This window comes from Onychostoma macrolepis, chromosome 08 (assembly GCF_012432095.1).
Source record: "Onychostoma macrolepis isolate SWU-2019 chromosome 08, ASM1243209v1, whole genome shotgun sequence".
Classification (NCBI taxonomy): domain Eukaryota; kingdom Metazoa; phylum Chordata; class Actinopteri; order Cypriniformes; family Cyprinidae; genus Onychostoma; species Onychostoma macrolepis.
Genome location: NC_081162.1, coordinates 3,756,784 through 3,780,246, shown reverse-complemented (window position 1 = coordinate 3,780,246; position 23,463 = coordinate 3,756,784). Strand labels below are relative to the sequence as shown.

The 23,463-nt window shown below is 37.2% G+C and overlaps 2 protein-coding genes and 1 long non-coding RNA gene across 5 annotated transcripts; 1 reads left to right on the top strand and 2 right to left on the bottom strand.

Annotated features, from left to right (window-relative positions):
• Positions 1 to 954: 954 nt before the first annotated feature.
• LOC131546043 (serine/threonine-protein kinase pim-2-like) lies at positions 955 to 2,187 on the top strand. The gene is made up of 4 exons (XM_058785342.1): positions 955 to 1,017; positions 1,172 to 1,222; positions 1,382 to 1,931; positions 2,045 to 2,187. The coding sequence occupies exons 1-4, from the start codon at positions 955 to 957 to the stop codon at positions 2,185 to 2,187; spliced, it is 807 nt and encodes a 268-aa protein (XP_058641325.1).
• Positions 2,188 to 3,610: 1,423 nt separating this feature from the next.
• On the bottom strand, positions 3,611 to 6,540 carry LOC131545971 (uncharacterized). Of its 3 annotated transcripts, none has more exons than XR_009272551.1 (5): positions 6,161 to 6,540; positions 5,928 to 6,044; positions 5,128 to 5,696; positions 4,080 to 4,216; positions 3,611 to 3,847 (listed from the first exon to the last, which is right to left on the bottom strand). It is a non-coding gene; the product is annotated as an uncharacterized LOC131545971 (long non-coding RNA). The 3 variants fall into 3 exon arrangements; XR_009272550.1 differs by having other exon boundaries at positions 5,128 to 5,215; XR_009272552.1 differs by lacking the exon at positions 5,128 to 5,696.
• Positions 6,541 to 11,485: 4,945 nt separating this feature from the next.
• On the bottom strand, positions 11,486 to 22,020 carry kiaa2013 (KIAA2013 ortholog). Its single transcript, XM_058785335.1, has 3 exons — positions 20,509 to 22,020; positions 15,828 to 16,681; positions 11,486 to 13,257 (listed from the first exon to the last, which is right to left on the bottom strand). The coding sequence occupies exons 1-3, from the start codon at positions 21,497 to 21,499 to the stop codon at positions 13,240 to 13,242; spliced, it is 1,863 nt and encodes a 620-aa protein (XP_058641318.1). The 5' UTR covers positions 21,500 to 22,020; the 3' UTR covers positions 11,486 to 13,239.
• Positions 22,021 to 23,463: the final 1,443 nt, after the last annotated feature.

Sequence of the window (23,463 nt, the reverse complement as noted above, 5' to 3'; positions counted from 1 at the left end):
GGAACCGTGCATGTCTCGTAATTGCAGAGCAGAGCAAGAAGATGCTGCATGCGTGGCACCTGTTCCAGAGAGAGTAGGAAAGGCCAAGAAGATACGGAGGTTCTTGAAACGGGTTTTTACTCGGAAATCTAAGGGGACCTCCGACGGAGCTGAACAGGGCCAGTGCAGAGATGCTGCTGCAGGTGTCTCACCAGGGCTCGATGAGAACCCAGGCCCAGTAAAAAGGAAAAATAAGTTTAAGAGGTTGTGTAAACAGGCTTTTCTGCGTAAATCTAAGAAAACCACCACTGGAGCCCAACAGAACAACACAGAGCCTCAGAGATACTCTGAAGATGAAGCTGAACAGATCAGGGACACAGAGAGCACTTTCATGTACAGCAGCTGTTTGTCTTCCCTCACTGCCATGCAGGAGGATAAAGAAGACATTCCTGAAGCTGTCCAGAACAGCGACACGTCAGTGTGCAGCTGGTGCAGCTGTGTATCATCCCTCACAGCTGTGCAGGGTGTTAATGAGGACATTCCTGTGAAGAGCAAAAGGTCACCAGCTCTCACAACCTAAGTATTTCTGAGACTCAAAGCCCTGTGCCGTCTGTGAGCGAGGAGCAGAGCACCGTTTCGTCATCGGACAACATTTCCTGGGAGATGGAGACAGAAAAGATCCATTTAGATATAACAGGAAAGACAGGTCAGTTTACTGACACAAGACCCACATGACTCATTAGATGTGCAAAATAATCATAAAGGTTTTCACGAACAAATTCGAACATGCTTTCTTGTTCTATTGAAAATGTGGACTGAGGATCAAGAATTTATTTTGGTTGTGTGAAGCATTACAATAATCTGTCCATTATAAAGCAGGCTTTAATCAGACATTTTGATGGTTTATGTTGTAAATTTACCATGTACTTTTTTTCCCTAACAGATGACATCTTCCAGCATTATAAAACTCGTTTGATGCTGGGTCATGGATCATTTGGAGACGTCTTTGAAGGGATCCGTTTGTCCGATTCAAAAAAGGTTTGTTTCTTTACTTGCAAACACAATGATTTGTATTCTCTTGGAATGTAAATTCATGAAAAATACATCAAGGTTCTTTTATCTCTGCACAGATAATTAATTGTACCCTATTATCACAAAAAAATAAATACAATTTGCTTCTCTTTGTGAACAGGTGGCACTCAAAGTTGTGGAGAAAAGGGAAAACATGGAAAAAATCAAGACTGTACGTATATGCTGCTTCTGTCCTTGTATTTGCTTTCTCACTCTCAGATACTGTTTCCGGCTGAATTTGAATTGATTTAAATTTGGTTTAATTTACTAGTCCTCTAATTACACGAATGCAGGAAATAATTCTGAAATGAATCTCCTCTCTCTCCTGCAGTATCAATTCTCCAAAGCCTTGCCATCAGAGATCGCTATGATGATTCTTATGAACAAAGGCCCTAGAGTTCCTCAAATAATACAGCTGCTGGACTGGTATGAGACACCAGAAGAATACATACTGGTCTTAGAGCGGCCCACGCCATGTGAAAACATGCAGCAGTTTCTAATGCGACACAAAGGTCGCATCAGGGAATCGTCAGCACGAGTTGTGATGCAGCAGGTTGTCATTGCTGCAATAATATGCTGCCAAAGGGGCGTCTTCCACCGAGACATCAAGCTGGAAAACCTGCTCATTAACAAAAACACCTTGCAGGTCAAATTGATAGACTTCGGCTGTGGTACACGCTTGAAGCGGTCTGCCTATTCGGTATTCAGTGGAACGAAAGTTTACGCTCCCCCTGAGATCCATACTGGAAGCTACCACGCTACGTCTACAACAGTGTACTCTTTAGGCATTCTGTTGTACAGGATGGTGTGTGGGAAGTTCCCAGGCCATCAGCTCCAGCAGATCTTTGACAGGACCTGGTACACAGAAGAACTTTCCAAAGGTGAGAGAATGTGGACAGAACTTTTATTACTGCTTAAAATAATGTAATCGGTTGTTACAGCACATATGAAGTTTACCGTAATAATCCGACGTCTCTCTCTTCTTTCTACACAGAATGCATAGATCTGATCTGTTCCTGCATGGAAAGACATCCAGACAAAAGGATTGGTTTGGAAAAGATCCACCGCCATGACTGGTTCCAGGCATTGATCCTGAATCTAAAAAAGAAGAAGAAGAAGAAGAAGCCAAGAGAGTAGATAAGGTAGAAAATGATATAAAATGCATGTATAAGTCATGAATTGTGTAAAAAAAAGTGTATATGCAGCACAACTTGCACAAGAAGAAAAAAAAATACTTATTTAAAAAAAAATATATATATATATATATATATATTTATATAGAATTAACTATTATATAGTTCCAAGGTGCAATTACAGGTTCAAGCACAGCTTACATGCAAATTGCAAAAGGAGCAAAAAAATATTTATAATTATAACCAATTATTTCTTTATAATTAACTATAGAACAGAACATAACAATATTTTAAATAAAAGATTTTATATAAAACATAACCATTAGTGATGTGCCATGCTTCTGGGAATGTCCTTTTACTGTTTTTCACTGTAAATTATATTGCAATTAATTGTTTTCTACTTGCATTTAGTTTAATGATTAAACCATTTACAATTTTTAACTCTACTGTATCAGGGGTATTCAGTGGAGTTCTGGACAATTTTTATTTTTGGGAATATACATACATTTTCACAGCATGTGGAAATGCAGTAGTAAAAATCCTAAACAGTCAAAACAGTCATCAGTAAAGTCCAATTGGATATGATTATTAAAAGCTAATTACATGGTTTATCAGACTATTAGTATTTTTACAATCAGATAGCCTACCTATGTATATAGAACATTGAAGGACTTAAATAAACTCTATGGGGTTTCAGAGTTGTGCTCTTACAATAAATTTTTGAAAATGTAAATCCACGTGGACCACTTAAGTTTTCGTTAAAATAATAATATAACAACAAAGTATGTACTCAACAAATCAATCCAGTTCCGGTGTTCTGACGATTTGTGCTACCCGCTCAGACTGTGCTACCTCCCATTAAAAAGATTGGCAGCACAAATCGATAGCGAAAAATGCTACCTATCAGATTGTGCTACCAGCATCTTATTCATGTGGTCTGAGGTTTTTTTAATGTCCATACCTACCCCTACCCTAAACATACCCGTTCACAACTACCCTTCCCTTACAAAAAATTACTGCAGTTTTTAAAAAAGTAATACTGCAGTTTGTTACATGTAGAAAAATGCAGTTTTTTTTGGACACAAAAAACTGCATTATTGCCATTTTACTGCAATACAGCTGATGTACTATTGAAATACAACTGCAATACTACAGCAGTAGAGCTGTACTATTACTAACAAACAACTGCAATAGAACCGCAGTATTACTGCAATAAAGCTGAAGTAGTACTACAATTATACTGCAATAACACTGCAGTAGTACTGCAATATATAATACAACTGAAGTACAATTCAATACAACCAAAGTGCAATACTAATAAAATGCTGTACAATAACACTGAAATGCAACAAGAATATTCAGAATAACAAGTTTTATTTGCACACAACTGCAATATAATTAATTAAGGTACAAAACAACAGTGAATGTCTCAAACGGCAATGCAACAATAAATGATTTTACTTTTCTTTAAACTTAAAATAACAGGCTGTGAGTTGCACTAAATGTACTTGGTGTTTATTTACAAATCACGCAATCATGCACATTTCTTCCCTCATTATTCAGACAGGTTTCATCTTTTGAAGAGCTTATCCTCATTGTTCTGCTTGGTTCTTATGACTGCCTTCATCTCAGATGTGGAAGCACTATTTTGGATTTACAGTAGTCTGGAAAAACAAACAAACAAAAACTCAGTTTCAGTTACACTTCTCACCACAGGCGTATTTAGTATGCTTAAAATGAATCTTGAATTGTGACCAAGTGTTTGTGAACAGTATTCATACTACTCTCAGTTCATTTCTTATGGCATATTGGTCAGCATTAACAATGTCTTTGAACACTAAAAAAGAAGTTAAAAGGTTGGTTCACCCAAAAATGACAATTCTGTCATCAACTCACCCTCATGACGTTCCAAACCCGCAGGTCTTTCGTTCATCTTCAGAACACAAATGAAGATCTTTATAATGAAATCTCAGAGCTTTCTGTCCCTCCACTGATAGTCCATGCAACTACCCCTTGCACAATAACACGCATTTCTGGAAAAAAGCATAGACACAATTAGGGGTGGGCGATATGACCAAAATCTTATATCACGATATGACTAATTTTATATCACGATAACGATATATATCACGATATAGTATTTTTTTTCTTTTAAAAAGTTTTTTATGATATTAAAATCTTTGATACCATAGAATTTTCATAATCCTTGTCACCAATGTCAATATCAAACTAATACAAGCCTAAAAATTTTTAAAAAAACTCAAGTTCACTGAAAATAAATAAACAGTCAGTGATGAAATAAGTATAATAAACTAACTGCAAGCAATAGGACAAAAAACTAAAAAAAAAAAAAAAACTACTTTACCACTTATTTACAAAAATATTGATCTGTAATGTACATTCATGAGAGCATCACAACGCATGAGTGTTGTGTTCATGCGACAGAAGACAAAACTGAGGTTAAACCACTGGAGTCACATGAATTACTTTCACAATGTCTTTCCTACTCTTCTAGAACTTAAATGTGTAAGCTGCGTTGCTGCCTATAAAGTTCTCAGATTTCATCAAAAATATCTTAATTTGTGTTTTAAAGATGAACAAAGGTATTATGGGTTTGGAACAACATGAGGGTGAGTAATTAATGACAGAATTTTCAGTTTTGGGTGAAGTAACCCTTTAATGTTTGTGGAGTACAATTTGACTGGAAGGGTAAAACCAAGTTAATTTTCATTAGTCAAGATACAGGTCTTTAGATGTAGCTTTCTGACAGTATATGTGTGCTACAGTAAAAGCCGCAGATTAATTTAGAATGGTGATTGAACCGATTATAATTATCTAATGCATTCATTGTTTTAATGCACACCTTCCAGTCAATCAGAGAGAATCAAAGCTAAGCTGATGTTTAGCATTGAGAATAATTGCTGATATAACTACATTTCTTTACCTTTCCACTGCCTCAGCTCTCTCTGTTTTCATGCTGAATTGGCACTAATATTGTAAATCTTCACATATTGCAAAATAGCAATCACACACTAAAAAAAAAAGTAAATTTCCACACATTAATGTCACACTAAACATAAATGCTGGTGTACAGTGCTGTGAAAAAATAAATCCTGATTTATTCTATTTTTGTGTATATCCAGTACTAAATATTGTCAGATATATTTTTAATTACTTTACAGTGATAAAAAGAAAAATAATGATGCAAACAGAATTCACTTCTGCTGTGAAGCAGCTCTAAACTGTAAAAAGTATCATTGTTCAGTTGAAATCAGTGTTAACTGATCAGTGTTAAAAATCCTCAAATATAAAATAATTCCAATGCATCTACATAGCAGTTGTGCAGAAAACAGTGGTGTCATCATCTAGCTCAGTTCAGTCCTCATCCAATAGTGTCAGTGGAGTCAGATCAATAATATTGCTGAATAGTATGCGTCCCCAAATAAGCACGCCAAAAGATGACAGTGGCAAGGAACCCAAACTCCATCAGGGGACAGAATGGAGAAAAAAAACCTTGGGAGAAAGTATGTTTAGTTTAGGGATCAGTTCCCCTCTGGCCAACAAATGAACATGGTGTGATTATGATTCAGGCTGCATCACAATTTCTTTAGAGTGAAATATAACTTACAGGACTGTAGGCCTACAAGTAGCTGGAGTTATTAATCTCATCTAAAATCAGGTTTACATTTGTGGCTAACTAGAATGTGAGTGACCTTTAAAGCATTTCCAGAAATAAAGTCTCACCAACATCTGTTGAGTGCCTTTTCTCTATCTCTCTTCTCCTCTTTCCTAATGCTTCCTCTGTACATTGAACACTTTTCAATGATTTTTTCCTCATGTCAATTAGGGGTTGACGCTCTCCTAGAAACAAACAAACAAACAAACAAACAAATACACATGACAAAGATATCCGTTAAGTCTTTTTTTCTCTAAAATTATAACTAAAGATATATGAGGACATTAGACATTATACTCACCGCTAAACTGGATGAGACGACTAGTCTCCACCTCGCCTGATGAACTTCTCTTCCGGGAAGCGTTTCTTCTCTTTTGTCACACTTGTGAATGGCCTCGGGGTGTAATGTTGTTATGTCTTTGTGCTTCAGTTGTGATAGTTCACATATGAACGATGTTGTCAAACCAAAACGTATTTTATACTTTTATATCCATCCTACAGTAGACACTACGGAAAAGACGCCGTTACAAGTAATCAGCTGCTCGCGAGACTCGTTGTCAGGACAACCACCGTTGGCGCGAAGGAAGATCTCACGTGCGGGTTATTAATCTGTGCGGGTGAAGTATTCCATAGGCAAATATTTTTTGTACAAAAATATTTTTGTACGAATATTTTATAGGAAGTCTACATTACAAAAAAATAAAATACAAAATAAAAAACACTTGCCAAGTCTACTGTAACCACAGCACATAACTGCAGTACAGGGCCTATACAAGACGACTTTATTGGCAATGAAAAGAACCTCATTGCCATTAAAGTGAAATTACTGAACCTAATCATAGGAGCTTTATTTAAAAAATGCTCATTAAAAAAAAAAAAATACAATTAAATAAACTTAATCAGACAGACTTGATCTGAAATCTTCACCTGCATTTCAGCGTATCACTAATCTGCAGTTATATTGTATCTGTACTTCATTATACTGCAAATCTACAGTTGCACTTCATTGTACTGCAGTTTTACTGCTGTTAAACTTTAATGAACTACAGTTATTTACTTCATTATACTGCAAATGTCCAGTTGTACTTCATTGTGCTGCAGTTATACTACTTTGTACTACAGTTTTACTGCACTTGTACTTCAATGTACTGCAGCAATTTTTTTTGCCAGGGTTACCCTAAACTTACCCTTAAAACAATGCAAATGCTATTATTGGTAGCACAATCTGATAGGTAGCATGTTTTGTCGTTACACCTGCTCCAAGATTTTTTGTTGGGGGTGTTGTGTAGAAAGCCAGTCATCTAGAACGGTTTAGATACAGCACAGCTTTTAAAAAGACGAGACAAGGAAGGGGTTTTGCTAGGGTTAGAAACAAAGAAAAAATGTTAAATGCATTAATAACTTCTATATCCTTCATTTATTGCACTATATTGAATTTTACCTTAAAATATACATTTACAACAAGGTCATATTGCAAAGTGTGTCCAGTAATTAAAAACTTAGAGTTTAACAGGTTATCAATTTGGCTCACATCTTTGTTATTACAATCAGTTATCAGTAAGGGTTTATTGAAGGCTGCAGTCCCACCTACTGGCCGGAACAGGTACTGTTCAACAGTAACCATAATCCACCTCATTTTACCCATTTGTAAATTTTATAGGTCTGGCTTCCGGTCTCATCCGCTTCCAGTTATATTTAGCTGTACAGAAGAAGCTCGTTTTGCTGCTTGATATTGCAAATTGGTGTCTTACCATATTATTTGAATGTATTTTCTTAATTATGAACACATTGGTTTGTAGTGCAAACAGTTTTACCGTTTACTGCACGTTCTTCTTCTTCTCGTTATTTCCCCACAGCAGCTAATGAACCGGAAGTCTCGCACATTCAAGGCAAGAAATGCAAGGCACATTTATTTATATAGCACATTTCATACACAGTGGTAATTCAAAGTGCTTTACATAAAAGGAAGTGAAATAGTCATTAAAAATAATAATAATAATAACATGGAATAAAAAATAATAATAATCACAACAATAAAAACAAAGTGATTTAAAAATTGATTTAAAAAGAATTTAAAACATTTAAGAATAGTAAATGATTACACAGTGTAATCAGTTCGGACGTAGCACAGTGCTCATTCAACAAATGCACAGCTAAACAGATGAGTTTTGAGTCTGGATTTAAATGTGGCTAATGTTTTAGCACATCTGATCTCTTCTGGAAGCTGGTTCCAACTGCGGGCGGCATAATAGCTAAAAGCAGACTCCCCTTGTTTTGTGTGAACCCTTGGTGTTTCTAACTGACTCGATCCTAATGATCTGAGTGGTCTGTTAGGTTTATATTTGGTGAGGATATCTGCAATGTATTTAGGTCCTAGGCCATTGAGTGATTTATAAACGAGTAAAAGTACTTTAAAATCAATCCTAAACGTAACTGGAAGCCAGTGTAAGGACCTGAGGACTGGTGTGATATGCTCAGATTTTCTGGTTCTAGTCAGAATCCTGGCAGCAGCGTTCTGGATGAGCTGCAGCTGTCTAATGGTCTTCTTTGGAAGGAGACCATTACAATAATCCACCCGGCTGGTGATAAAAGCATGAACAAGTTTCCCCAACTCATGACTGGAAACAAAACATCTAATTCTTGCAATGTTTTTGAGATGATAATATGCTGATTTAGTTACTGCTTTGATATGACTACTAAAACTGTCTGTCTCCAGAATCACAAGACTTGATTTTTAGTTGTTTGACCCCAAGAGTCAAGGTATGCATTCACCTTGAGAACTTCATCTTTGTTTCCAAATGCAATGACTTCAGTTTTCTCCTGGTTTAACTGAAGAAAGTTCTGGCACATCCAACTGTTAATTTCATCAATGCATTGGCAGAGGGAGTCAATGGGGCTATAGTCATTTAGAGATAAGGCTGGGTAAATCTGGGTATCATCAGCATAGCTGTGATAGGCAATTTGGTTCTTTCTCATTATTTGACTTAGTGGGAGCATATACAGGCTAAACAAGAGTGGTGCAAGAATTGAGCCTTGTGGGACTCCGCATGTCATGGACGTCCACTTAGACTTATGCTCTCCTATACTCACATAATAACCTCTCCCTTCTGAGTATGACCTGAACCATTGCAGTACCATCCCAGAAAGCCCGACCCAGTTTTCCAGTCTCTCTAGAAGTATGTTATGATCGACAGTGTCAAACGCAGCACTAAGATCTAGTAGTACCAGCACTGATATTTTGCCAGAATCAGAATTGAAGCGAATATCATTTATTATCTTAATAAGCGCGGTCTCTGTGCTGTGATGTGCTCGGAAACCAGATTGAAAATTGTCCAGGTATCCATTTGAGTTTAAGTAGTTGTTCAGCTGATTAAAAACTACCTTTTCAATAATCTTACCTATGAAAGGAAGATTTGATATTGGTCTATAGTTGCTCAACATGGTGTTATCAAGTTATCAAGCGCTTTTTCAGAAGGGGCTTAACGACTGCAGTTTTCAGGGAGTTTGGAAAAGTCCCAGTAAGAAGTGAGGCGTTCACCACTTCTAAGAGATCTGCTTCTACAAAGTTAAGCACACTTTTGAAAAAAGATGTGGGAAGTGTGTCAAGATAGCAGGTTGACGATTTAAGGTGCTGTACTATTTCTTCCAACATTTTGCTGTCAATTGCTTCAAAAACAGACATAGTCACTTCTTTTTGAAATTGCGGTCGAATCTGTGTGACCTCTGCATAACTTGAGGATGTGCCAATCTCCTTTCTGATATTATTGATCTTCTCAGAAAAGAAGGAAGCAGACTCATTGCATTTGCTGTCAGAGAGCATTTCACTGGGAATCTGACTTGGGGGGTTTGTCAGTCTCTCCACAGTAGCAAAAAGGGTGCGAGAGTTGTTTAAGTTACTGTTTATAAGGTTTGAGAAGAAGGTCTGTCTAGCTGTGGCTAGTTCCACACTGAAAGCATGAAGGCTGTCTTTATAGATGCTATAGTGAATTTCAAGTTTTGTCTTCCGCCACATCCACTCAGCTTTTCATACTCTGAAAGGCTGTTGATTTTCTCCATGGTGATTTTTGTCTGCCATTCTTCTTACTGACCCTTGCCGGAGCGATATCATCAATAACATTTTTAACTTTTGAGTTTGAGTTGAAGATCCACAGAGTCTGCAGAAATGCTTGGTGTTAAAGACATAGCCTTCATAAATAGCCTTCTAGTGTTCTCGTTAATGCATCTCTTTCTGACAGAGACAGATCTAGATTCAGTGGTAACAGAGATCAATATATCAATATATGTTGTCCTGGCTTCCCTGGCTGTTTTCCAGATAGTTGTCCTTGGGTGCTGAGTCTTGGAGCTGTTGTAGTACGTCACAGTCTGTTTGTGATGAGCTCTTTGGGCAGGGCTCAGCCGAGATAGTTTCCATGAGGAAAACTTGTTTTGGCTGTGTGGTGTTATCAGTGTCCTTGTGGGATGTGTCAACCATAAGATGACTCTGAGGCTGACATGTGGTCACTCATAAAAAAAAAAATACATTATCACAAAAAAAGTTGAAAAATTAGGAACAACTGTGACTTAAATGAGCACGGCTCACACAACGTGCTTCTGCTTTTTAAATGGACAAATCTCGCTGCGTGTTTTTAAACGTTAATCATAAAGCGGTGCGAACAGATGAAGAAGCAGATGAGGCAGATGAGGCTATTCTGAGATGCGTCTGAAGCGGTATTTTGCTTCTGTTCACTCGGCGGCCATGTTTGCAACGACTTTCAGCATCCACTACTTGGACGGACAAATCCTGAAAGCTCAAAAAACTGCTTGTCAAACTCATATTTAAATAACATTTAAAATCAGCAACAAATTCTGACATTAACTGACCCATAACTTTCTTTTTTTTGTTCAAATAGCGTTAAAAAAAGTCCTTTGCTCAGGTCTCTGAAACCTGACTGTTAGTGTTTCTATGGCAACTGGAACAGCTGCAGTGACGCAGTAGGCCTATGACTTTTCTGATCGGCGATTGGCTCTTTAATTTAGAAGGCGGGACTTATTGACTCTTATGTTTCAATCAGGTTGCATATTTGATTATTAATTAACTCTTTTTTCCATTAGGTTACATATTTGATCACTCAAACCCCTTTATCTAAAAGTTTCTACTTAATTGTTAGTCTCACATATCTGCCATGCATGGAGGTTTGTGGGGAATATGCACCGGAAATAGTAAACCATCCAGGTAACGTTAGGGATCCCCATTTCAACATACAAATACACACTAATTCTTATTTTGAATACTATTTAGTACAGAACCAGGATGCACCATTTGATATCAAATAGTGCTCTTGGTGCTGAACTTAAATGGTTGCTAATTTACACAGAATGTGGGCTAATTAACTCCTCTCCTAATTAACATTAAAACATATAGTTCAATATGTGTTCAACTTATTGAATGATATCAGAAGTAAACACTGTAAACAGAAAATTAATTTCAATTTAATCAATTTTTACACATGGTTCTTCTTTTGCAGAAGCCAAATAAAGAAGTAATGGGTATGTTGGCCTAGTAGTGGCTTTTCTATAAGCTATAGCAGGGTGGTAAGTTGTTGATTTTGACTCATAGAATGGAATAAGAAATGTCCACAAAGTGATGTCCGTTTCTTGACTGGTTAATTTAATGAACAAACAACATTTACAATAAAAGCATGTGGAGCTAAGAACCATGTTCACTCGTACCTGTTCAATACAACCTCAAGGCTCCTACGGGATAAGAAACACTTGTTGAGGGAGGACTCAAGTCTGGAGGACTGTCTTCATTCCAGTGATGAAGACCATGACAAAGATGGAGTGAGGTCTTCTACTTACTCCATCACACCTATACAAACCGTCTTCGAGAAATGTTCTGTTATCTGGACCTCCAGCATCTCAAGACTAAAACATTTCACTCCTACAACTTTTACAATGTTTGTGCACTTTTGTAATCATTGGAAATAACCAGCTCTTTTACATATTGGCGTCAAATAAATTCTTTGAGTGCTCTAGGTCATTTTTGAGTGTGTATACCACTGATCTATATATAATGACTCTATTATAGATTATACAGTGGTGTATACCACGCAGTCCAGGGTCTGAAGTAATGATGAAGTAATTTTCAATTGAAGTAATGATAAAAGTACTTTTTCCCATGAAACTTTAAACATCACATGTCGTCCTCTATTTGAAGTTCTCTCTCATCCAGTTTTTTTTTTTTTTTTTTTAATTAGCTTTTGGTTGGTCTTACCTGGTCTGTTGGCTGGTTTTAGAGGGGTTTTGGGCACCATCAGCCGCTCATTCTGGGAGACCAACTGGCCGACCATCTAAAACCAGTGGAACAGCAGTCTGGTAAGGCTACGAGGCCAGTTTGTTGTGCAATGCAACTCAATGCAGCCTGTAGTTGGGGAAGCCCAGTGGTTTATTTTCTCATAACCATTGCTAGCTGTGAATTCAAACATTCACCAACTACCATTGTGTCTCTGAGTAGAGAATGTGAGCCACTTGTAATAAAATCATCAGCTGGATGATAATCTAATGAAGTCCAAGACATTCCACATTTATTGTCTTTTAAACACGGTGGGACATTAATAAGAGACAAGCGGTTATCATCTGCCTGAAACTGTCATTATAACAATGACATGCTGTTTTACCTTCTATATTCCATGTGATTAAGTATACAGTAAACAAACGTGAATCTGTGATGTTCAATGCTGATTTTTCAAATAAATACATACAATATTCCCTCTTCCCAGCTGTTTTAAGAAGGGTCAGTATTTCTACTACTGACGTAGATTCATTTAGCTGATTTTCATACGTGTATCTGATTTGTTTGAACTCATAATCAAAATGTCACAATTTATTATTGTAGTGAAAATAAGGTGATATAAGCCTGACTTCTCCACTCATTTATCCCCATTCGCCAATCCACGATTTACATTGTTTCTTTAATTATCTGTTACACTCAGATGTTCATCACAATACAGAAAAAAAGCTCTGTTGCTACTGCCATTTCATTGCGATTTTATACGATTTTTTTCTTCATTCACATAAAATCAGTGTTTAGGAGCTGCATGTTTGATTTGGTTTCCATTAAGATTTTATTATTGCGCTTGTTTATAAGCTAGAATAATAAATAATAAAGGTCTTGTTTGAATCCTTCATAATTATTGATATTTTATATGGTCTTCATATTTTAACCTTAACAATTTACATAATCCTCGACAGACATCAGATAATATTCATAATTAAATTCACACAGCAATAATGGAAAACATGTCTTAAATACATCGGCACATCTCCAGAGATTAAAACCAATCCTGAGAGGACATCCAGAGATAGAGCCATATTTAATGTATCTGCATACTGGATTAGGCTTCAGAGAGAAACATCATCCTGTTGAAATAACAAATAAAGGGTGAATATACATATTTATGGTAGAAAAAAAAAGTGTTATGCTTTCTTTGTAAAAAAAATAGCGGATTTCAAAACATATCAAGGGATATGAATGGAAAGGATTTACTGTTTTACTGCATCGGTTTACTTATTTGCCCTCAGTATGAGTCTAAGCTAATTGTAAAACATATACAAATAAACAGAGCACAGGCATTAGGATTGACGCCAATAGTGTCCGACGTGTGAAATGTAGCAATGTCTAAGTTCAATCAAAAATGAAGTAAAATGTTTACGCGTGCTCTCTTTGGGAAATGATTTTACTCATTTGAGTTGCCTTTTTAAACCCCAAACATGTAATTTATTGTGTCCACTAATAAAAAAAATACTTTAAGCAATGTATCTTCAGCATGTTACACACACTAGTGACAAATTTAAACTGCAAAGGTGGCACAGAAGTGCTTCTGAAGTGGCATTTAGGTGTCTTTACACAGACTGTTTAATGCTGCTCAGGGGTGGCATTAACGCATTTCCACAGCAATTACAACTGCATGCTTTGACACTAGAGCTGTAATTACAGGGCATTGCGCCGTTACACTTTTTTTTTTTTTAAGCAGGCACAGAGCAGCCTTAACTTGGCAGAGTAAAGATGCCTTAGAGACACATTTTAAGGCAACTCATATGATGTACTCATTTCACATAAGGAGCAATACTTAACCGGTTTTACTGTATGACCCCAGATTAAGTAAATCTTTCAAAATCAATGTGAATGAATGTCACAATAACAGAACTTTGTTAATTTAATAAAAACAGCAGAATTCAAACAAATGCAAAAGATCAATCAGATCACTCCAACATGGGAAGAAACTTTGAGACCCACATGGCAAACAACGCAGAATCTTCACATTAACAACAAGTAAATAATAATTGGAAAAATGAGCTTTTTCTGTGAGCTTGTGTAGATGTTGGCAGAGATCTAACGGAGTACAGCTCATGATATCAGTGCATAAGCAGCAGTGTTGTGAATTACACATCAGACCATGTGAAACTGTATTTGCCTAATTTAAAAATTCCAAGAGTGATACATGTTTAATAAGCAAGTAGTGCTGTAGTTCCCATCTCATTTTGTGCTCTAAACAGTGAACTGACATGATTCATTCAGTTGATTAAATGTCAGTCACACACACACTGTAGGTCTAAACCCGTTTAGACTTTGTGAATCTTAGGAAAAAATGTCTGCATGGGGGACATTTATATTTACATTTGCACATGAAATGAAGCCTTTTTGTAATTCTGAAGCGTTTTGTGAAATTGTTTTGTAATTCCTATTATTGTCAGTTGTGATTCTTATTAGTTGCTGTATATCTTTTATTGCATTACAGTAAAATAAATACTGTAATACAATGATTTTCAGCACAGTATAAGCATAACAATTGTATTCTAATACATTTACATTTATAATACAATAAATTTTATTGTAAAGGTTTAGTTGTCATGAAAATTATCGTAATGGCCTTTAAAAAGGCTTCATTTTAATGCAAAATGTAATTTTCTTCTTGTGGTTTTGTGGCAAAACTAACTTGTTCTTGATAGGTTTTGTGAGGTTTATGCAAATCTGCCTACCTTATGTTTGAGGTTTATGTTAACTGCTATCAATAATGTCACCAAAACCACTATCAGTATTGACATTACCTTACTGACATAAATGACTGTATGGTGGATGAATGTGATTAGTGAAAAGTTGATGTATTTGGGTTCAAATTGAAATTCAACTTTCACCTTACCAAACCAACAAGATATTCAAACTTAAAAAAGCACATTTAGATGAAACACGAGACCCCTGCGTAAGACCCCCAGATTGTAAACGAACAAAATGTCTTTGCAGAAAGCAAATTTCAGAGGAACAAAACCCCTTAAACCAACTTGGAAGAAGAAAGACTTGAAGGCACCAGTGAAAAGTTTACACACAAATTTCAGATCAAATAAAATTCGACTCCTCACCTGCTATCATCCCATCAAAAAACTGAATTAAATACTCTAGACAGATTTTCTTGAGCTGTAAAACTACATATAAAAGATGGGAAAGTCTGCTGAAAGTCACGAGATGAATTACATTCAAAAAACTGTCCTTCAAACATAATTAGCAAATGGTTATTCTGCAAAGCGGAATAGCATTTCATATAAAACAAAATAAATATTTTTTCTTACGTTTTTGGACACAAATCAGTTCTAATTGTGTCAGATTGCGAGGGAAAAAAATAAGCTCTCTGAATAGTGTCTTTAGAGCACTGGTGCTTTCAGTTCATCAAGAGGTTCATAGAGAGAGAACACCCAAACTGAAGATTGCAGACAACTATTTCCAGCAAGCCCGACCCTCCAATTACAGCAGTTTGATGGATTACCCAAACCAATTATCGTCAATTAGTTTCCAGAGGTAAAAATATCTTGCAAGGCAGAATTTGAGAGTTGCGCAGAATGAGAGCAAGAAGAAAAAGGGAGAGGAGATTCACACACACTCACACCACAGTTCCCACCCCCAAAAACGGCGTGTCTTCAAGTGTCTTCGGCTATACCTTGCTCCTGAAGAGCGGCTTGGCTCCAGGCCCACAGTACTCATTGTAGATGAGTTTGAAGAGGAAGAGGTGGAAAAGCGTGATGAGGGACGCCACGCTGAACCAGAAGAGGAAGGGCAGGCCTGGGTACTGCTTGGCCATGTGGTCCTCGTGAGCCAAGATGGCCTTGACGTGCATGGTGTGTCTCAGGTCTTGCAGGTGAGTGAGATCAGTGGAGATGTACAGCAGAGGCGTGATGGGCTGGGTCACCATCACCGGAAACATGTGGCCTCGCAGCTCCGAGGTCAGCTCCACGGGCTCGTTCATGCAGCCGGCCTCGCAGGCGTACAGCTTCACAGGTTTCTCCTGAGGCTTGACGGACACATGCAGGAAGGGCTTGCCCTCGGCGTCCTGCAGCACGGCCAGGTTGATAAGGTCTTTATTGTAATGGATGCCCCTCAAAGAGTAGCTGTTGTGAAGAACATCTGGGTCGGCCTGGAACTGAAGGTGGTTTTCGGTGAACTGCAGACCACCAAAACTCAGGACCATGCCTTGCATCATACCGTGAGTGCCTGCCGCGACGAGGACCTTGCATCCTCTCTTCTGGAAGGTCAGGTTCCAGAGATTCACCAGCTGCAGGATCTGAGCCACGTTGGTCAGGCGCTCCGGCCACAGGTTCTCGGCGTGCATGGTGGCGTGGCCGCTGAAGCAGTGGTCGGCATAGTTCAGACTGGACTCCAGGCGTTCGTGCTCTTCTGCGGTCAGACTCTGATCCAGGAGGGGCGCTGTAGAGGTCGACAGAATGTAATATAGCGTGTTGTTGACTGTGCGACTGGACGGAGTATGGGCGTCTGTGATCTTTCTGATTTCCACACCTGTAAAGCAGAAAAAAACAAAACATGAAATATTTCCTTTTAGGTTCTTAAAGCAAGTGAACAAGATTAGAAACCTTAAAGGAGTCATGTCGTACTTACTTTTTCCCCTGAAGTACACCATAATTTTGTCTATTTGTGCAAAAAAATGTATTTATTTACTAGTGTTGTCAAACAATTAATCGCATTCAAAATAAAAGATTTTGTTTACATAATTTATGTATGTGTACTGTGTTTTTTTTATTATGTGTATATAAATACACACAGTATTATATATTGAAAATATTTACATGTATATACATTTATATAATATATATATTGAATATATAAACATACCATATTTTTCTTAAATATATACATGCATGTATTTGTATTTATATATACATAATAAATATACACAGTACACATGCATATATGACTTTTTTTTTTTTTTTTTAACTCTTATTTTGGATGCGATTATTCGTGATTAATTGTTTGACATATTTACTTATTTATTCATTTTTGGCAACATTTTTTAGAATTAAACCATATATATTTTTTCTGCTCTACTTATAAGTATTTTTATTTCTAAAAGACAGAGGTGTAAAAAGTACTCAAATATTATTCTTAAGTGAAAGTACAAAAACTGAGTGAAAATTTTACTCAATTTTACTCTACTTACTTTAAGTATCTTCTTGGCCAAAGCAGTATCTTGGCTTGTGTGAAATTAAAAAAGTACAACTTTAAATTGTACTTAAATTTTAAAAAAGAAGAGTAAACTAGCCAAAAAAACAAACAGACTTGTTTCATCATATTGAATCATCTTCTCAATGCAAAATGTTTTGTCAGACATATGTATATGACTCAAAGATTTTTAGAAAGAATAATCCATCTGTATGGATATAATGCAAGATGACACCTTAAAAACTATACAAATGAACACGACGGTGACCCATACAACCCTGTTAACGAATCAGTATCTTCTGAAGTGAAACAATGGACGTGTGTAAGGAAAATACTTCAGGGTAGAGACCTGCGCGGGACGGATTTTTCAGTCCCGCAGAAATATATCTTATCTGGTCCCGCTCCCACCCGCGACATTCATGTTTTGTCCCACTCCCGCCCGCAAAAGGCCTTTAATTCTGCTATAGTTATTACTGTCAGCCGATATAAATAATTGTAATTAATCATAATTAATTGTAATTATTTATATACATTTCCCTTTTGAGCTGATTTGCTACACGTCTCTGTTTCAGGGTGAGTAAATGTTGTGCATTCAGCCAATATATTACACAGACAGTTAATGGGTATATCCAAACAAACAAAAATAATCAATAGACTTTTATGGGAAAAGCAACTTTGCTACCTCAATATGCTTGGTGAAATTTAATGGTGAAATTTTGAAGCCAGAATTTTCCTGATATGTCGGCACTGATAGCCTCGTGGTTAGTGCGCCAACATATAGCCTAGCTAGCGCAACTGTGCTCGCGGCAACCTGAGTTCGATTCCTTTTTCGAGGTCCTTTGCTGATCCTACCCCCCTCTCTTCACCAAATGCTTTTCTGTCTGCTCTCTACTGTCCAAAAAAGCCCATAAATATAACTTTAAAAAAAAAAAAAAAAAAGGCAAAAAATGTAACAAGTACTTTTCAAGTTGAAATAAAATTGTAATGAGTAGAAAGTAAGTATTGTTTTTTCTTCAGAAATGTAATCAAGTGAAAACACAATGGTCAGTTTAAATTGCACTTGAGTAAAGCACAAATCCTCAAAAATAATACTCAAGTACAGTAATGCAGTAAAATCATTATTTAAAAAAAATTCTAAATGTATTTTACACCCCTGCTAACATGTGAAATGAGTAACAGCACAGACACTTGGACTGCAGGTTTGCTTATATTAATTGCACTGTCCCATGCAACTCGTATATGTGCAACTGAAAAAAAATGCACAAAGCATTAAATCATTATACTATAGGTGTTATCTCTGTGTTTTTCTAACAACCAAACAGTAAACTGAATTAAAAATAACTTTTCTCTTTGCTTTTACACTGTCTCTGGCCTTGTAAATGGACTCTGACCTCTTTTTAATGACCTGAAGGCACCAGTGGAAAGTTCACACACACATTTCAGATCAAATCCTAATGAACTAAACATTATTTTAAGCTGTAAAACTTGAACATATTAAATATAAGGGAGTCTGTTTGTGTTCACGAGATAAAATACATCCCAAAAACATTAAAGTAAAACAAACAGTTATTGTGCAAAGTGGCATAGTATTTTTTCCAGACTTGTCTTGACATGCAAGCTGTCCCTGACCTTGTACAACAAGTTCACTCAAATCTCATTTTGATTAAAGTTGCTGTGCTAGGTCGCCTGCCCTACTTGTTTTTGACAAAACTAGAAAGAAATAAAGAATGCCAAAAGAGAATTGTAGAAGAGATGTAGAATATGACACAAAACTTTGCTTTTGTCAATAAAGGACTCTTTGTAAACTATAGCTCTGTGTGGAGTTCTTTTCTTATCTGTACTGTTAGCTGTGTCCTACACGCCTTCCTACAACCAGGTGTTTTTGATGATGGGTGTGTGTTTATTTGTCTGAAAGTTATAACAAGGAAATATATTCGGAATAATGCAAATCTCATAACTGAAGTGAACCTACTTTCGTATTATTAATGCGCATACAAAGTGAATTGCATCAAAGGGCATTCACATGGAGAGTTGCCATATAAAACAAAAATCAGCTCACATATTTGTGCAAGTATGAAGAAGAACGCTTACTCGTTTACTGTCCTCCTTTTGGAGTGCAGTGGCTGGTAGAGAAGGCCATCTACATGACACACAATACTCATATTTGGCTAGTGGCAGTTTCTAGTTTCATACCCCCTGGTTTCACAGACAAGGCTTAAGACTAGTCCCAGAGTAAAATGCATTTCTGAGCGGTTTCAAATGAAATAAATTTGCACTGACTGATCTTAAAATATTCAGTGCCATTGTTTTGTCTCAATTTTTTTCTAAGGTACGTTTATAAAAACTACTTAAATGTCCTAATTGAACTATGGCCTAATCCTGATTTAATCTAAACCCTGTCTGTGAAATCTGGAGGCAGTTGCATAAACTTAGCCTCTATTAAGTGTGTCTTTAAGAACTAGTTTTACCAGCTAGCAGTTAACTATGGGGTAATCAGTCTTTCCATTTATTTATTTTTTTCCCTCCATATTTTGGACTCATTAGACTAACCTAATTTTATGTAACCGAATTTAAAAAATTTTGATTTTGGTTTTGATCAGCAACCGGCCCTAAATTAGGTACATTTTTAATACTTACTTTCTTTCCAGGGGGAAATGTATTGTTTGTTTTCATAACACACTGAACACTTCTAAGATTAAGGAAAATTTGATATGTCTTGATATGACCCCTCAGATTTATTAAAGGGATAACTCACCCAAAAATAAAAATTCCAAACCTGTATAAGTTTCTCTCTTCTGTTGAACACAAAAGGAGATATTTTGAATAATGTTGGTAGCCAAACAGTAGCTGGTAGCCACTGACTTTCATAGTATGGAGAAAAAATAATAATAATAATAATACTGTGGAAGTCAGTGGCTACCAGCAACTGTTTGGTTACCACCAACATTTTTCAAAATATCTACTTTTGTGTTCAACAGAAGAGAGAAACTCATTCAGGTTTGGAACAATCTGAGGTTGGGTAAATGATGACAATTTTCATTTTTGAATGAACTACCCCTTTAATTAAGAACTGTGCAAAGTAAATTTTTTGAGGTCCATACAATGAACCTGAAATGTATATACTGAAGTGAATAACAATTATGTCGGACTGTGCTTAATCAACTTGCCAGATATGAAGAGATCCACCCATGCTTGCTGGTGCTCTTGCATTAATTCTTCCACATCGGCTCGGAGGACATCCACCATCTCTCTCTTGACTCCTTCTCTCAGTTTGCCGAGGGTCTCGTCCAGTTTCCCGCCCTCGGTGGGCTCTGAGGTGTGAATCACGCTCACCAGGTTTTCTGAGTATTCAGATTTGGCAGAAACCTGGATCTTGGGGCTCAGCTGCTTTGTGCCCACCACCACCAACACGGTGTCCTTCTTTTCCGTGAGCACCCGGCCTGAGGAGAGAACAAACTCCTTTTCCTCCATCTTCTCCACGGTGCTCCTAAACGACAGAGACTCAATCGAAACCAGGTCGATTGAAACCTGGCGGTCCGTGGGGTTCGATACGTGAATCCTCTGAAGATAAACATTGGGTCGGCTGCGATGCGCAACAAATTCCTCTCGTATGACGACGCAGTCGCGAGAAGACTGAGAAGAAGCGGTCAGGATGCACCTGGTGGAAAAGACAGAGCCTTTTCTGTACCACAGCATCATTCCCCGAGCCTCCGAGCGCGATCCCGGGATCTGCGACCGCACCACCGGCCCGTAGTCTGTTTGGTGAACCGGTGCGGATCCAGGCTGTGAAGATGAAGCTACCCAGAGTTTGTTAGAGTCCACATCCACCAGAAAATGTCCATTACCGACCACAAATGGTACTGTTTCTTTGGTCTGGGGGGTGAGAACCACTCCCTCCCCTCGGTCCACCAACGACACCCACCTGTGAAGATCAGTCTGCAAACAAACCCCCGCCGCTCCTCCAGACTCCCCGGACATGCTCAGAGCCTTCAGGAGCCCATCTGAGCTCAAGTACCAGTAGAAGATGAGGAAGAGCAGTAACCCAACCAAGACACGGCGGGCCCAGCTGCTCGAGAGCAAACCAGGCAGCCCCTTTAATCTCTGCTGAAGCCACATGATCTGCCTTTTGCTCCAAATGCTCTTTGATGGACTGAACATAAACGACTCAGTCGAGGGTGGTCACCATACAGGACATCAGAGACTTCCTGACAGCAGTAAAAGCTGGGAGTGGCAAACAGCTCTGCCAAGCATAGTAGTGTTAACTTATCAAGCTTAACTTGAAGAGCAACACGCGCGAAAAAAGGTTGAAGTAATTTCTTCTGTCACAGAGTTGTGGAAAACCCTACTTCCTCATTAACGAGGCAAACACTTTTCCGTGCCAAAACAACTCCAAACATTTGTTAAACGAGCCACTCGTATCTGCAAAGAGTTTGCATTTATTGCAGTGCTGTAGTTGCTGTTATCAGGCTAGTCAGCTGACTAGTCAAAACATTTCTGCTCACCCATTTCACGCGTACTTTGTCGCCTCGAAGCGATGTTTGCGTCGCGTAATCGCGTGTTTCTGCTAGAGCTGAGTTATGTCGACCTCGTTTGTTTTATTTGCTGTGTGTACATGTCACCTCTCAGCCAACTGACATCTCTGTTTGTGGAAGGAAACCAGCAGGCTGCCGTAAAAACACCGGAAGTGTCGAAGTCCAAGACCTGTCGTAGTTCAAGCTAGACTAAGCGCTGTTCTAGGATCAGCCCTTAGCAGCGAGTCTACCGTCAATGTAACGTATTAAGGGAAGACAAAACTGATCCTGGACCAGTATGTCAGACTGATCTGGCAAGTTTGAAACGGCTTTACGGCACCTAGTGATGACTATCTGCCTTGCTGTTTTTAGAGCTGTTTGTGTGTGTGTGTGTGTGTGTGTGTGTGTGTGTGTGTGTGTGTGTGTGTGTGTGTGTGTGTGTGTGTGTGTGTGTGTGTGTGTGAAAATAGTATCCGAAAAAAAGTATTCTTTGAAAAAAAATAAAAATAAATAAAGTGTAAAATAATACACTTATTTTGTGTAACCTATTTGTAATGTGCACAAAAAACATGCAAGGCTAACATGCTAAACATGCTGCATGTTTTTTTTTTTTAGATAGGCCTACCAATACATGTGTAACTTTTCTAAATTATGGTTATCGATTTTTTTTTTGTGACATTTGATAAATGCACTTAATTTATTCAAATGATTTCTGAATGCTTATAATATATAATTCTTATAATAAGAACTTTCCTGAGCTAAGAGGAAGATATTCTCTGCAATTGCAACCTTATTGTATTGCATATTGTACAAATATTGTTGACCCTATTGTAAATTGTAAATCTGGTATTTGATTTATAATTATTATTAGCTAGTTTGGCATAATTGTTTTCCTATTTATTATCACTGGACATTGGAATCAGTGTTGCCAACTTAGCAATTTTGTTGCTAAATTTAGCAACTTTTCAGACTACCCTAGCAACTTTTTCTTCCAAAAGCACCTAGCAACAAATTGAGCAATTTTTAAAAATTTATTTGGCAACTTTTAGCAACTTTTGATAAGTGACTCAGACAATAAAAAGACACACATTTTCCATCCAAATTACACAAAAAGAAAACCAAAGATGCCTAGCAGTACACACATCACGTGAATTGAATTAGCTGCTATTTGCATTTCTTCAATATAATAATAATAATAACAACTGAATAATTGTTCATTTATGATACACTTTGTTATAGCTTGTACTTGCGATTGTTGATCAGTTAGTATTCTGTAAGAAAAATTGAAAATATAGGTTACTAGTAATTTTCCAGGACGTTATCCATTATCCACTGTAACCATTTAACCCGAAAACACAATGCGTAATTTAAAATGCAGGTAAAAAAACCAATACGGAAAATTCTTTCATATTAACATAGTAGATTGTGCCCTATTTTACAGCCTTTTCTTGGAGTGTAGCATACTAACTACTAATACACTGCTTAAAGCATAATTGTTGAGAATGTGTTATATTACTAGTTTACTAGCTATTAAAAAAAAAAAAACCTTAAATTGTAATCATTCAAAAATGTGTAAGTGTTCAATAATTCAATGTTTTTTAAAATACAGTT

Excerpts from the sequence above, each read along its gene's own strand:
- LOC131546043 (XM_058785342.1), top strand. The coding sequence starts at position 955 with ATGCTGGGTCATGGATCATTTGGAGACGTCTTTGAAGGGATCCGTTTG. Across the intron at positions 1,018-1,171 it reads GTTTGTCCGATTCAAAAAAG|GTGGCACTCAAAGTTGTGGA; the intron begins GTTTGTTTCTTT and ends CTTTGTGAACAG. Across the intron at positions 1,223-1,381 it reads ACATGGAAAAAATCAAGACT|TATCAATTCTCCAAAGCCTT; the intron begins GTACGTATATGC and ends TCTCTCCTGCAG.
- kiaa2013 (XM_058785335.1), bottom strand. The coding sequence starts at position 21,499 with ATGTTCAGTCCATCAAAGAGCATTTGGAGCAAAAGGCAGATCATGTGG. Across the intron at positions 16,682-20,508 it reads GGTGGATCTCTTCATATCTG|GTGTGGAAATCAGAAAGATC; the intron begins GCAAGTTGATTA and ends TCTGCTTTACAG.